Below are 16,251 nucleotides of genomic sequence, written 5' to 3' on the forward strand. Positions count from 1 at the left end.
CAGTTTTAAGAGACAATGGATACCTCCTGTAAGGTTATCTGCGCATATAATTGTGGGGCAAGGGTTGTGCAAGCCCCAACCAGACCTCTCCTTAATTGGCACTGCTTGAGTCCAGTGGACAGAAGTGCTAGACGACTGGAAACAACACCGAGATAAGCGGAGAGCACATACAGCACCTGGAATTCCCAAATGGTCACTCACTTTAGTACTGACCAGACACAACGCTGCTTAACTTCGTAAAGGAAATAAGCACCCAGTATAACTAGTTACTTATAAATGAATGAATCAATAAAAAAAAAATAAAAAACATTCTTAAAAAAAAAATCACACAACGAAAATAAAATACCGGACACTTTTTTGCATAAAATAAACACAAAAAACTTATGCAATGGATAAGCAAAAACAAATTAAAACAAAAAAGTCTTGAATAGCAAAAGCAGAACTCTATAAACCAATTAGCTAAGTGATCAAGATACCCACAACAGGCGGTCCTTTTTGTCTGAAACGTTTTTCTTAGGTGATTTTCTTCATTAAAAAAAGTTTTTTTTTTTAGAACAAAATAAATAATTTAAACATCAATTAATAAACGTGAAAATAAAGTGACGGATAAGTTTGTTTTTTTTTCTATTATTTGGATTCCTCAAACTACTGTTCTCATCTTGAGTGTGATTTTCATGTTTCGATCGTTAAAACCTCCGACATTCTTCAGCTGTATTTTGTAGTCCGTGGCGCAGTGGTTAGAGTACTTGGAAAAATCAATTGTAAAAAGTAATATTCTGAAGGTTGAAGGTTCAATCCTTGGTGAGGGCGACCGAAAAATACAATTGCAAATTACTTAGGACCTCTACCCAGTCATGGCTGACGGAACAAGAGCACACTACCCCCATGAAGTAAATAAAGGTTTCTGCTCGAAATTCCGTCCAAATTCCCAAGTTCGACAGAAACATTCTGGAGTTCAATAAGATACACCTGAAGATGGTCAGAGGTTCTATTGGTCGAAACGTTGTGAAAATGACACTCAAGATGAGAACAGTAGTCCGATGAATCCAAATAATACGACTAACCAATCCTCATCTCAAAAATTCAGAAACGTCGTAAAAAAAAAAAATAAAATAAAATAAATAAAATAAAAAATAATAAAAAACGCGATATGTATCAGCTCAAATATTGTATGTATATATATGTTTTTAAAAATTATGATATGCTGAAAGTTTAGGAGTTAAAATCAATTTAGTATTATATATTAATAGAAAGAAAAAATAAACACTTGTTAACACTTTGAATTTGTACATCGGCTTATTTCCATGATCGATAAAATTACTAGAATGGAAACTAATTAATTTCTTTTAAGGAGTAATAAAAATAATTTATTTAAAAAATAAATATATAAAAAGATTTGTTTTCTCTTCAGCGAGTTATAAAAATTTATTTTAAAACTTTAAATATTTAAAAAATAGTTTTACTTTTTTTTTTTTCATAAAACTTACTTCAGATCCTGGTTTTTAGCAACTAACGTAGATCCAATAAAATACTTGATCTAGGAAATGAGCCAAGAATACTAGCATATTTATTCATTTAAAAGGTCTTCAGATTTCATATGTAATACTAAATTGATTTCAACTCCAATATGTTCAGCACATCATAATCTATAAAAGAATATACCATTGTTTAGATACTAGATATCGCCTTTATATATATATATATATATATATATATATATATATATATATATATATATATATATATATATATATACACTATAATAATTATTAAATGCCTACAGACACTTTATTTCAACTGTAAAATGTTCAACGATAAGAAACGAGTGGCTAACATAGTTATTTACCATGATAATTATTAAATACCTACAGACACTAGTGTTTCATCCTTTCGGGAATTATTAGTGTGGGGTGTCACGATTACCACAGGTCTTTACGTTTACCCATTCCCCATTCATCTAGTAATACTAAAAACTTGATTCTGACGATTCGGATTTTTGTGATTTTTTTTTTTTTTCAATCATTTTTTGGTTAAGAAACAAATTAATTTCACTTTCATTACTCTGTATTATCTGATATCTAATCAAATTCATCTAAAAAATATCTATTACCTTTTTCAGCAATCATAGTGTTAGGATAAGAATTGAAATCGAAATTGTTTGAGGTATCAAAAAAAAAAAAAAAAAAAAAAAACTCTAGCTATTTTCTGATGACAAAAACGATTCTTTTGTTTTTATTTATTTATTTTTTTAAAATTAATTTTCCATTGTTATTTCTAATAAAATCATAAATATGTATTGATTTTAAACTACCAGTAAACTAAAATCTATAGATCACCCCCACCCTACACCTACAAGTGTATTTTTACTTTTGCAAAAATATATGCAAATATTACATGGATTTTTACGTTAAATCTGTAAATTGAAAAAAAAAAAAAAATTTTTTTTAACTATAGCTAAATATTTGCATGCATGCAGAGCGGCCCTGCTGTTTTAACAGCGTTAGCAACTACCACTCTCCCAGTTGTAGAGCCATGGTAATCTCGGGAAGACAAGTGAAGATGATAATTCCCCGTTGCTTTCTGTCTGGATTCAGGGGTGAATCCACCCCCACCCCCGCAAGTTAAATGCACCTCCAGATACCAACCTGGAAATTGGTACATACAACATCTTGCCTTTCTAAAGGGTCACCCATCTGGTACTGGTCAGGTTCATCGTTGCTTACCCGGTAATCTGGCAAGAACCGGTGTGCCAACATGATTGTGTCATATAAATATTTAGTTATTTAGATAGAAAAATCGGAATCGGTAATTGTATCGGAATCTGGAATTTATAAGAGAACCTGCAACTGTATCAGAATCAGAAAAAAATATTGGCATCGTCCCATCACTAAAATCAGTAGAAATTAGTTACTTTTCTTTTTAATAAACAAATAAAACAGCAAACACCATGGGTGAATAAAATAGATAAAACACCGGACAGTTTCTGCAAAAACCTTATACAATGAATAAAAACAAATAAAAAACAAACAGAGTCTTGCATAGCATAAGCGGAAATCGATACACCAGCATTATGCGAGGAAGAAAAGGCGTCAGTTTGATTATAAGAGTTATAGCAGTCTAGTTGTTAATAACGTGAAAAGCCGGCGCAATAAAGATTTAAGAAAACTACTCACCACCTCGAGGACTAGCATCACTAGCGATTAAAGAAGTTGAATCTTCAGAAATTCCGACACTTTTGTCAACCATTTCAGTTCCTATTATAATAATTGGGCGTGGGAGGTCTCGCGGTGGTTCTGCAGGTGGAGGAGAGTTGGGCGGTGGGGGAGCATGAAAAGAACATGGTGGCCGATGTAATCTGAAGTCAACTTCTTTCTCACTGTGGTTCATTTCAACTGTAGCAGACTCGTCATCTGCACAGACCTGATCACTGCCTAAGTTATTCAAAGGAAGCACTTCCACAGTTTCCACTGCATCATGTTCTAAGTGAGGCTGTTCATCTTGAGCAGATTTTTCGATTATTAAATTTATGTCCTCTTGTGCCGGGTTTTCTACAACAAAATCAGGGATCTTTTCTTGAGCCGAAGAGTTGACTTGTAAATTCGCGCTTTTTGCTTGAGCCAAGATTTCTATGCCATTTAGTGCGCCTTCTGCTCGAGTTGAAACGTTTTCTACTGTGTTCAAACTAGTTAGCCTTTTTTCAAGATTTGAACCCTCTGCTTGAAATGAGCTTTCTAGGCCCAAGTCTGGGCGTTTTTCACGAATCAAAGTTTCTACAATCAAATCAGGAGGGTTTCCCGATTCTGTGGAACTTTCTAGATTTAAATTAGTACTTTCTAGCTGTAAGTCACTAATTACTGGCTGAAGAAAAGTTTCTGAAACTAACTCATTGTCTTCCACTTTTGATGCGATCCCTTCATTCAACTGCCTCATTTCTGGAGTTTGCTTTCTTTTTGTAAATTTTGTACTGACTTCTTGAGCTTTAATTTCTACTTTTTCATCAGCAGATTTTTCTTCCCCAGCTGATCCTAAATTGGTCATCTCATTTTGAGCTGGACTTTGTACAACAAAGTAACCATTTTCTGTTTGAACTGCAGACATTTCTGGAGTTTCGACAGAGATTCTTCTTTCTATTTGAGCTGATGTATCCATTGGACTTTCTATACCGACATCTATATGACCTACAGTTGTTTCTCCACTCAAGTCATTTGATTCAACTTGAAAAGGAGGCAGGCTCAAATAATTTTGAGTTCTAATTTCTCTTTCAATAGGAATTTTTTCTTTTTGAGCCTGAGTTTCTATTATTTTATCATCAGTCTGAAGATCAATTTGTCCAATTAAATAACCATTTCTCTCCTGAATATGATTTTCTCCAACAGAACCAAGCACCTCTCTTTCATCTGAATTTCCCAGTTTCAATTCATCACCTTTAATTTGTATCAGTTCATCTACCTTTGAACCAGTACTTAACTCTTCTATAATTAACTCTGTGTTCACATCTTGTTGCAATCCTAATTTTTCTTCACATCCATCTTTCTGATCCATGATTTCTACTCTCCATTCATCTCCCTTTTCTCTCCTTTCTATTCCAATATCGTTGTCATCTTCTTCTAAAGGCTCATGTTCAAGAATAAAAGGTCCTAGAATTGGAAATAGATATACATAGGTTGACTTGAAGAGGACATACCAAGTTAAAGTATTCATTAGTATTTCACTGAAACTGAGATGTTACAAACTGATCACTGTCCTTAGTACATGAGCCTAGTGAAACTGTATCAACTATTGAGCCACCGAGTTTATTCATCTGGCATGGAAATTATTAAATGTAGCCTCAGATGAGCCCGTGTAAGAATTTATTTGATTGGTTGTCAGAACCTGCTCTGGTGTAAATTTTGATAGGTATTTGCTTGTTTCTCACTCCAGCAAGAAATGGGAAATACTCATTAGAGCACTCTAGTTGGGTACACCCAAGTAAGATTGTCTTAGTAAAATATATATATTATGGCAGTAGAGTTTAGTTACCTAAAAGTGCATCCAATGAAACAACATGTGTCTACCAAAAGGTGCTCAATGAGTAAACAGAGCAGGTATATTAAATTTATTTGTACAAACATTGATGGCTACATATGTGCATACATAAGTTTTCAAGGGTAATTCTTGGCCTGAAGATGTAACCTCCCCAATAATGGGTGATTACAGAAACATGTATGCACATATGTAGCTATCAATGTTTGTATAAATAAATTTAATATATATATATATATATATATATATATATATATATGGTGTCCATAAAGTCCGCGTACACTTTTTAAATAAACAAATTGAGCACTGTAAAGTGGCAGCCAATATTTATATAAAAACATTGTCGATACCGTTTACGAGCGCTTTTACCTAGTGGTAAGAGCTGCTGACTATAAGCTGAAAGTTCTACCCCCAGGTTGAGAAGTGCTAGTCTGTGCTACAGGAACAGTACGTCTGTGGATGACTATATGTATATAATTCAATATCATATAAATCTTAGTAAATGGGGGGGGGGCGGGGGTCACCATAAATTCATAATCAGACAAACAAAAAACACTTTGTTAGCGGACAACTGTTTTTACTTCTTCAAACATACATTTTCATGATATACAAATATATCAAGATGAAATGATATATATCAACAAGCATATAAAAAGATGTTCATAAAGTCTATTTGTACTTTTAAAAATTTTAAACTTCATTTGTATTTACGCTAGAAAGAATCTGTAAAAAAGATTAGAAAGAAGTAAGTATATTTTTAAATGTTTTGCTGAAATTTTATTTAAAGTTTCCAAAGATTCCTTTCCTGTGTCATTAGCAATACAAAAGGGTAATATGCAAACATCTACGTACGAACTGATTTACAGTAATGCCTTGAAATCACATAAGTTATTTTAGCTTTCAAATTTTCTAATGAATTAGGTTTGGTTGCATAAACAATTGTTTTCACAAGTTGCCATAAAAAAATCTAATGGAGTAAAACCTGGCAAAAATGAAGAGCTGCGATGTTGCAAAAAATTATGGATTATTATACAGGGTGGTCCATTTAAAAGTAGCCCGATCTCTCTAATCTTTCTCTTAATGGCCAACTGACACCACAAGACAAAATGCAATTCTTTTTCCAACAAGATGGCACTACATGCCACACGTCTTGCAGATAATGGACACGAGTTCATGACATGTTTACGGAAGAGAGAACAATAACCAAAGGATTATGGACACCACGTTTCCCAGACTTGTCATCATGTGATTTTTATCTTTAAAGAAAAAGTTTATGCAAATAATCCTCACTATCTAAACCAACTAAAGAACATTACCAACACTATATCAGGAGAATCATCAGAGAAGATCTACAGGCAGTATCTGCAAACATCGTTAAACGTGCCCAGAAATGCATAGATGTCAACAAGGAGCACTTTCAGCATCTTTTATAACACAAGTAATTTAAACAATAAAAGAATGTTCCTCCTCTCTACTACATTTTGTGGGCTACTTTTAAGTGGGCCATCCTGTATACCCCCCCCTTTTCTTGGGTCAAGCACCATCGTTAAATGATATTGCCTGCCGTTCTTCAGCATAATGTAATTTTTTTATAAATAAACAAACCGAGCACTGTACAATATAATTATATAAAAAGACATTGTAGATATTATTTAATGAGCTCTTTTTCCATAACCTAGTAATAAGAGCTGTTGCATATCAATTAGATGGTTGAAGGTTCGATCCCTGGCTTGAAAGTGCTGTTTGTCATTATATTATATACAGACACACTTTCATACATACATAGACTAGAAATATCTCCATTACAAGAGAGATAAAACTAATTGCTTGAGCAGATGTTTTGCTCTATTATTCCGTGTTCTTGCAAAGGTTAAAATCAAGACATAATCTTACTGAATTCTATTCCAATTTTGATCAAAACGATTTACATGATTTTGATTCTAGAATGTTTAAAATTTGAGACTTAAGCTTAAGGAATCTTAAGACAAATGTCAGAATATCTTGCTTAATTGATGTCTAATGAGTAAGAATCAAATTGAATACAAATCCGGAATATTTGCATTTTCAATTGAGAAGTTGTGCCCATATTATGCCCCCCCCCCCAAATTCCAAAGAAACTGAAATCTTGGAAATATTTAACTGATGTCGAATAGATCAAAAGATTTCATCAAAATGATTCATCAATGAAAGATTTTACTTTAATCTTCATTACATTTTACTTTGTACAGCCGATAAGTCTGCTCAGGCATTTTTTGTAGGCCATAATGCACTCCTTATACAGTGGCATTTTAATCCCCACTTTCTAACCTTGGGTCAAATAAAGTTAGGAGGGTTTAACAGTTGAACGCAGATGATCTTCAAAAATCCGAGACAAGCAAGTGGTTAGCACGTCATTGGTGACTCATCTCAAATCATACTGAAGATGTATTTCTCAATATGAGATCACATTTTTTCTTTTTTTTTTTACTAAAAAATGGTGTACTGCTTATCAAGGCCCAAAGAAAACACGAGGATAAAGGCTAACGAGTCTTAAGTGGCCACTGAGTCAACACTATGATGATGGAACTTGGTTAGGGTTTATGCTTCTAATCTAGGATGTAAGTATGATAAACGTTTGAATGAAAAGCAACTTTAGAGATAACTTATTTACAAATACAAAATCTGTTAAAATTGTTGTTTTTTTTCTTCAGTTTAAGAAACAATCCATTTCATTCAAAATTTGGCTAAATTTGGAAGAAAAGGAACATATGGAAGTCTTATTTATTTCTGGTTATTTCAAGCACTCTAAGAAAAAAATGGCAACCGATTTATAGTAATGCCTTGAAATCATAGTTATTTTAACTTTCAAAATGAACCAAGTTTGCTTGCATACACAATTGTTTTCACATGTCCCTATAAAAATTCGAATGGAATCAAATCTATCAGACTACACCTTATATAAGTTTGAATCATGATTTAGATTTTTCATTGATGTTTCATAATTTTGGCCAAGTCTATATATATATATATATATCTTCGGAGTTTTTAACCTTTAAAACTATACAAAAAAAACGTTTTTTTTCATTCGTTAGAAAACCATTTAGTAGGTAAGTCATGCAATCACTGCATAAACTTGCTCTCTCGAATTCACAATAGTACCATTAATAATTTATTTTTAAGGGATCATCAATTGTTTACCATGAAACACTGTTTCGGGGATTTAAAAACAAAACAGTATACTACATCATGGCTCTCTAGCAGTGTTGATCAAACACCACCTCCCTTAATCTTAGGGGAAAAACATGTTACAAATATTAGATCTAGTTTCCTATTAATTACTTTAACCTATTCAGGTCATAAAAATGAATTTCTTACCTGCGAGATTCATCAGTTATATATACATGAATAGTTGTGATACAACAAGACAGTCTATATGTGAATGATTATATAATTCTACAGTGCTTGTGTACATTTGGCTTAATTTGGAAAAAAAATCTACCTATCGTAGTTGTTCCCGGCTATTTCAAATCCTCTAAGAAATGGTAAAACGGACAAAAAAAAAAAAAAGGAAAAATGAAAACCAAAAATACAAAACGCATTTACCTGTCTTTACGGTTATGAGGGGGGTTCTGGAATCATGATTTTGGGCTTGTAGATTCTCTACTCTTGCAGAATTAGATGCGTTTGGTGTGTCAGGTGCATTTGAAATGAGTTTGTTGGAGGTTTGGGGGAAATCAGGGCAGAACCTTCCAGGTGTGGAAGCGGAAGAAAGGATATCAAATTTGGGACGAACTTGAGGTCCACCTGGGTCAGTGCAAAATAAAATATTAGTCAATTAATTTAGCAACATTTGAATCGGAAAATTATTATAAGCAGGATTTAGTGCAGAATTCTAATCGTATTACAAAATAGTTTCATGACACAGAGGCACTTAAAAAGAAAAACATACAACTCATAAAAATGTTGATAAAATTAATGCGCTTGTGCAAAATAGCGAATTTTGAAACAAACGCATTTCAGGTAAAAACATTACATACTCACGTGTCATGTCGAAATTAGTATACATTCTAAACATTATAAAAAATGATCTAGTAGAAAAATAATTACAAATAAAAATTAAATTTGTTGATTTATTGAGTGTTATCGTATGTTTTACTGTGGAAGAGTTCTCAAAAATCAAGAGAGTTAACTACAAACGATCATTTTGACAAAATTGACTTATCTCCCTTACTTTCAAAAATTAAAATGCGTCATTAGATATGGAAGATGTAATTTTTTACAAAAATTCGTCCACAATAACGGTCAGAAATTTTGGTTTTATTTTTTTTTTATCCTTTGAGATGAGACTTCATAATTTGTGTATTCATTTTTTTTGTTGACCGTTATCCTCATCTTCATAGTTGTTGCTGTTTCATCATATTTCAGCTGACTTATCCTCTGGCCTTCTTCAGGTGGTTAACTGCAACAGAATAGGAATGCTGAGTTTTATAACTGTATCCAGTAATTACTGCCTTCCATAGTTGTTGTCGTCTCACCACTTTTTTGGCTGACTAATCCTCTGGTCTGCTTTGGGTAGGATTGAAACCGCTATCTTCGGATAATGCTCACCTGGAATTGTAGAGATTCAATGCCTCTATCCACTGTGCCACATGGTGAGACAACAACAACAACTACTACTACTACAGAAGACAGCAATTACTGGACGCAGTTACAAGACTCAACATTCCTAAGCCATCACAGTTAACCACATGAAGGTCAGAGGAATAGTTGGCCGAAACGTGATAAAACAACTATTAAGATGAGGATAACAATCCGCAAAAAATGCATACACAAATTACGAAGCCTCATCTCCAAGGATTTCAAAAAATAAAAATAGTATATAATACCTTTCGGTATGGACAGACAACAGAAGACCAGCCCTTCAAGGCCCGTAGCATTGAGTCGCTACAGGTCCAGGTGAGCATTGTCTTAAGAGAGCGATTTCAATCCTACCCAAAACAGATCAGAGGATTAGTCGGCCAAAAACATGGTAAGACGACAAGAACTATCAATCCATCCAGCACTGCCGTAGCCAAGATTGAACTCACTACATGAGTTTGTAGTGTAATTCAAATATTGTCAGTAGCTGAATACTTGATGCTTCACCAGGGCTATCAAAGGTATTTTTACCGTGATGCCATCACTAGACGGAGTGCCTACCACGGCTTAAGAGAGTCCCACCTATTCTCGAGAGAAGGATAGACCACACCAATTTCTCAACCTGGTATTTTACCTCGTGCTACATACAGCACCTTGCCTTCCCAAATGGTCACCCATCTGGTACTGGCCAGGCTCAATGTTGCTTAACTTCCGTGATTGTGCTGTATCAACAACTATGGAAGGCAATAATTACTGGGGATACAGTTACAAGACTCAGCATTCCTATCCTGCCATGGTCAATCATCTGAAGAAGGCCAGAGGATGAGTTGGCCGAAACGTGGTGAAACAACAGCAGTCCGCAAAAAATGAGTACAGAAATGTTGTATTTTAAAATGACACCTTTTAATTTTGTCACACAGTTTTGGCTAAATGATCGTTTATAGTTAGCTCCCTTGATTTTGAGAACTCTTTCGCGTTAAAACATACGATAAAACTTTGAATCGATAAATTTCATTTTTACTTGCCATTAGTTTTTTTACTCAGACACTTTTTGTAAGGTTATGAATTTATACTAATTTCGGCATAACAAGTAAGTACGTAATAGCGGTTTAACCTGAAATGCGTTTGTTTCAAAATTCATTATTCTACCAAATCACTAAATTGACAAAACTTTCTTATTCTTTATTTGTCAAGTAATAAATCAGGGAAGTGGGCAGGGGGGGGGGCTAAAATTGTGATGAATTTTGCAACTTAGCGAGCACGCCCCTCCTCCCCATACCAATTTCTCAACCTGGGAAGGGGCATGTGCGTAAGTGGGTAGGGGTGTTGGTATTCTTTGATGAAACAAAGTCTTCTCCCTCCTCTACCCAAAAAACGGGCATGTGAAGCCAGTTAGATGCCAAGAGAAGATTTTCACACTGTTCCAGGAAAGACGTTAACAATTTAAATTGCATGATGTCAGAATTAACGGCACAGGATAAATTTGCAGCAAAAACGTTCTCTTGGCATCTGATCAACTTTTCAGTTGCCCGTTGATACAAATTTTTTGTTCATTTGTTACCTGATGATGATTCAAGAAGGAATCGAAAATGCTGGTAATATACATCCTACATTTTTTTTTTTTAATATTTTAACACAAAATAAGATGATTAAAAAATTGAGAAAAATATTAAAAAAAACGCATAATTAAGCAGAGGAATTGTTATTTTAAACAACGTTTTCTTAAATAATAATAATATATATATATATATATATATATTTATTGATTCTCCATCGAATTTGTTTATAGTAATGAAGGCTTTTCCTAGAACCACCCACACTTTTTGGTATCACTGCTAATCTTTGTCGATGCAATGGCTGCCACAAGACAGAGCACAGGCTTTTACATCAGAGTTTGTTCTTATCACTAAACTCTGATATATATATATATATTTGGCAACAAGTCATTATTCATTTTTCTGGATATGTTTTTTCCATTCAGCGAGCAGTCTTTTTCTATATCAGCTGGCGTGTTGTATACAATGGCGGGAAATAGTTGTTGTTCAACCATTTTCTTAAGCGCTTTCTATATATATATATATATATATATATATATATATATATATATATATATATATATATATCTCCGAGCAAACATTATTGAACACAATGAAGGTACTTTGTTTTATTATTCTTTTTATTTTTCTATTTTTCGTATAATCTTATTTATATTGAAATCGAAGATATGATTAAAAGTTTCATTAGAATCACGGGTGCTTTCGATTCGACTCACCAATTCCACCTGAACATGATTTGCAGTCAAATCAAAAGCTGATTCATATGGAACTTTATTAATATCTTCGATTTCAATACAAAATAAGATTATATTGAAAATCGAAAAAAACAAAAAAAACACAAAAAAAAAAAAAAACGAATTATTCAATAACGTTTACTTGAATGAAAAAATGCTGCCTAAATATTTCTGTGGAAATATGATTTTTTCATTTATATTTCATCTTTTTTTATACTATTCCTTAATTCATGAAGCTCAATGTAATTACAGAGCATATAACAAGCACATGACTAAAGTCTATATTCCAAATACCTGATGTTGACTATCTTACAATTTATTCTTTTAATTACGTTGACATGCACAATTTTTGACCGAAACTATATGGGAAACAAATGGCATAATATGAAGATAAAATAAAAGATCATAACTGTTTCAATTTTCGGATTTTGTAATCATGTCCAAATGCATTTCATTTTCTTTGGATGGATTGATAATTATTTCTTCTGATGAGTTAAGGGCAGAATAGATTCATTCATTGATATAATAATTAAATGAATGATTTTGTGCTATGATACAGTTATTGTCAAGAATCATAAATGTCAATGTAATTAAAGGAATAAATTGTAAGATGGTCAACACCATGAAATTTGGAATATGAACTTGTCATTTGTTATATATATATATATATATATATTGAAATAGAGAGGCAGCATTGATTATAATGGCGAATTGTGTTGAGTTTTAGTTAATGAATTAGAACAAATACATAGAATATACTGCCAATTCCACAACAAGGAAAGCGGGCTCCCTTTACTAGGCTAGTAAACTTCTCACTTACCAGCACCCTATATCCCTATAAAGCCACAAAACACTACTCTATTCTTCCTTAACAGAGTGCAAAAAAGAGTTCTACACCATCTGCCAAGCTCTGACTCTTCCTTTGCCGCAATGTGGCATCCCTGTCCTTGTTTCACAATGGAATGGGCTTCGATAAACTTGCTGCACTTGTACATCACCCCCCCCCCATCAACCTGCAATGTAAATCCTCGACTAATTTGACTAGCAGGAAAATACCACTGCTTTCCTTGTAGAATTTCCCCAAATTCCAGAACACTTTCTTGACTCTTTCCTTAGAATTACTTCCCTGCTCTGTTTCCTCGACTGTATCAACATGCAGAAATTTAAATGTAATGTGAACAAATATTTTGCTGCAGAACCCCCAACTTAATGTCTCCTATATATATATATATATATATATATATATATCTGTCCTGCAATCACAGTACTCTTACGTTTAAAGTTGTTTGGTAGAAGCATTAAATTCTGAGGTTGTTATTTGTTTGTACTTTTTATTTATTAAATGCTTCTTGGATAACAATCCACAATAACTACAGGTGATGCTCTTGTAATAGGATTCCCTGAGGGGGACATCGCCTCACAAAAGGATATGCTGAGAAGGACATCGCCTGGCAAGATATCTCCTGTAAAGGACATCGCCTGACAAGAGGATTTTCAATAAATTAAAATCGTAATAACTGTTGTTATTAACAATTGCTGTCAGAAAGTCTGAATGGTAACTTTATGAAGAGTTGTAATCAAATGCAGTTATCGCCCTTGCAAGTTTCTGAGTAATTCTAAGAAAATTGGTAGCAAGAGACTTTCTATTTTGCAAGGTAAAAAAAATGTGGAAATCTTAATTAGAGAAAAAAACAACTTGAAATATTTCTTTTCTAAGCAATAAGAAATTGACATTGCAGAAAATTAGAAACATATTTACTACTGGGGATTGTTACTGCAAGAAGCACTTAATATTATTGTAAGTTTTAAGCATGAAGTAAAGTAATTTGGAAACAAGGCATGAATGCAAAGTGATGTGCATGGAAATTGTGATCAGAAAGAAGCAATTTTTTTTTGTATATCGCAATAAATTAATGCGATACTTTTGTTGCCATAAAATAAGAAATTTTCAAATCTATGTCCGATTAATTATTGATACTTTAAAATGTTAGAAAGAGGCCAAGACACAGAAAGATAGAAAGAGTCTCTGAAAGGGGATCTGTTAAAAAAGAGAGATGTCCTGAAAAGGTTATCCCTTGAACAGGAAGGTCCTGAAAAGGTTATCCCTTGAACAGGAAGGTCCTGAAAAGGTTATCCCTTGAACAGGAAGGTCCTGAAAAGGTTATCCCTTGAACAGGAAGGTCCTGAAAAGGTTATCCCTTGAACAGGAAGGTCCTGAAAAGGTTATCCCTTGAACAGGAAGGTCCTGAAAAGGTTATCCCTTGAACAGGAAGGTCCTGAAAAGGTTATCCCTTAAACAGGAAGGTCCTGAAAAGGTTATCCCTCAAACAGGAAGGTCCTGAAAAGGTTATCCCTCAAACAGGAAGGTCCTGAAAAGGTTATCCCTTAAACTGGAAGGTCCTGAAAAGGTTATCCCTTAAACTGGAAGGTCCTGAAAAGGTTATCCCTTAAACAGGAAGGTCCTGAAAAGGACATCTCATGAAAAGAAGATTTCCTGAATAGAACATCTTCTGAAAAGAGGATCTCTAGAAAGTCTATTATAAAAAGCAAAAAAAAAAAAAACATGTATCAATATCTTACCTGGTGGTGGTAGCGGTGCTGGTTTTCGCTTTTTGCACGGACTAGCATACATATCATTTGCAGTTTTAAGCTGCACACTTAAACCTCGAGGACTAGCAGGGGGTGCATTTTTGTCATGGTTACTCCCTGGAAAATCGTCATCATCAATGGGTGCACTCTGAAGAACAGCGGACACATATTGATGCTGAGATCTGGATGACATAGGGACAGTATTCCTGCCATCACCATCTTTGATATAAGCATTAGAATCTGTTCCTAGTTTAGGAGACCGGTGCATAGAGTCACCTCCAGCTTTTCGTTCATGATAGCTAGCGCTGGTTCGTGCGTGAATTGGTAACGAATTGTAGTCTTGGTCAGTGTTGGAATTGACAGCCTCACCTGCGGGATAATTAGGCAATTGATGCTGTCCGGGCGGACCCACGCTTGGGGATCGGCCAGAGGGTGGTGGAGGAGCGGGTTTCTTTTTGGAAGACTTGGCAGGATTCTTTGAATAGCCTCCAGATGCATCGGTACTTGGTGAAAACATGGATGCAGGTCTGCTTTTGCCAGAATTACGGTTATTTAAAATATCGCTGGACTGAAAATAGAGAATGTTTTGTTAATGAGATTTATTTGGGAAAAAAAAAAAAAAAAAAAGAAAAACACTGATAGTGATGTGTAGAGATTTGGAGATGCCCGGGACCAACTCCTTGATTGTATGCCCCAAAAGTTCAAGTATAAGTCCTAGTACTGAAAAATATTATGAGAAAGAAATAGTTTGAATAGATTGGTGCACGTTTTACATAATTATAAACCATTATTGGAAAACATTTATGAAGCTGAGTATTGTGGTCCATAGCTTCTCTTAATATATCTATCTTCATAGGAAAAGATGCCAGCCTGCTGAAAATGATCTAGTGTGAGTTGTTTTAGTTCTTTCGGAATTTTACATATTACATCCTCATGCATTTTCATTATGAGAACATGCTTGTTTTCCTGAAGAGTCCACAGAAGAAAAATCCAATATTGACATAAATATTAGTTGTTCCCTATGACTGAAACAGATCTGTAAAGTGTACTGATGTTTATTTCGGAAAAAAAATTATTGGTCAAATGAAAAAACTTGGGATTTGGAATATAGCAAATTGTTATATAACTATTTTGCTATATGCAGTGGTATTCAAACAAGGTCAATATGTGTGTGTGTGTGTGTGAATATAAAATGGACAGGAAGAAATAAAATGCTCGATGATTCAGTTCCGTGGGTTTTATTTAAGAGATTGTAAGTTTGAATATAATTATGATTTTCAGCCGTTTTCAAAAGTGAAGTTTTTCTTTTTAGCTTATAGTTAGTGTTGGGTAACCAGGATAGAAATATGGATTGTTTTGTCACCTTTTTTATAATTTCATTCCTAAATTAGTTTGTAGGCTGTTTTTAATAGTGGAATATCATACTTTGGTTTTCAGATAGTGTTGGGTCATCAGGAACGAATACACATCGTTTCAGGGCCAACCTCTTGGCAGCTTTTTTTTATGTGTGACAGCTCTCACATTAGTTTGAGACCATATTATCTTAATTGCAAGGAAGTGAACTGTTCAAAATCAATAAAAACTAGACGTTTAATAATTTGATAGCTTATGTTTCACATCTCATACTTAAAGTTTAATGGTTGCGTCTAACATGCGTTCAGTTAAGACGCACTTATCAAAATGAACGAAAACTTAAATAAGTGACCAAAGTAAATAAAATATAAATAACTAAT

At 33.9% G+C, this 16,251-nt stretch overlaps 1 protein-coding gene across 10 annotated transcripts in view; it reads right to left on the reverse strand.

The window, feature by feature from the left end:
• The window catches only part of LOC145247326 (uncharacterized), a 489,868-nt gene that overhangs the window by 77,369 nt on the left and 396,248 nt on the right, over positions 1-16,251 (reverse strand). For 8 of the 10 annotated variants that reach the window (XM_080108978.1, XM_080108981.1, XM_080108973.1 and 5 more), the window contains 3 exons: positions 14,510-15,086; positions 8,605-8,805; positions 3,174-4,637 (listed from right to left, as the gene is read on the reverse strand). In XM_080108978.1, the coding sequence (XP_079965104.1) occupies positions 3,174-4,637; positions 8,605-8,805; positions 14,510-15,086 (2,242 nt within the window). The remainder of the gene's footprint in view (positions 1-3,173; positions 4,638-8,604; positions 8,806-14,509; positions 15,087-16,251) is intronic. The other 2 variants (XM_080108979.1, XM_080108980.1) reach the window with 2 other exon arrangements.

Source organism: Euprymna scolopes, chromosome 25, assembly GCF_053919585.1.
Source record: "Euprymna scolopes isolate OS-2025 chromosome 25, ASM5391958v1, whole genome shotgun sequence".
In the NCBI taxonomy this organism is placed as follows: Eukaryota; Metazoa; Mollusca; class Cephalopoda; order Sepiida; family Sepiolidae; genus Euprymna; species Euprymna scolopes.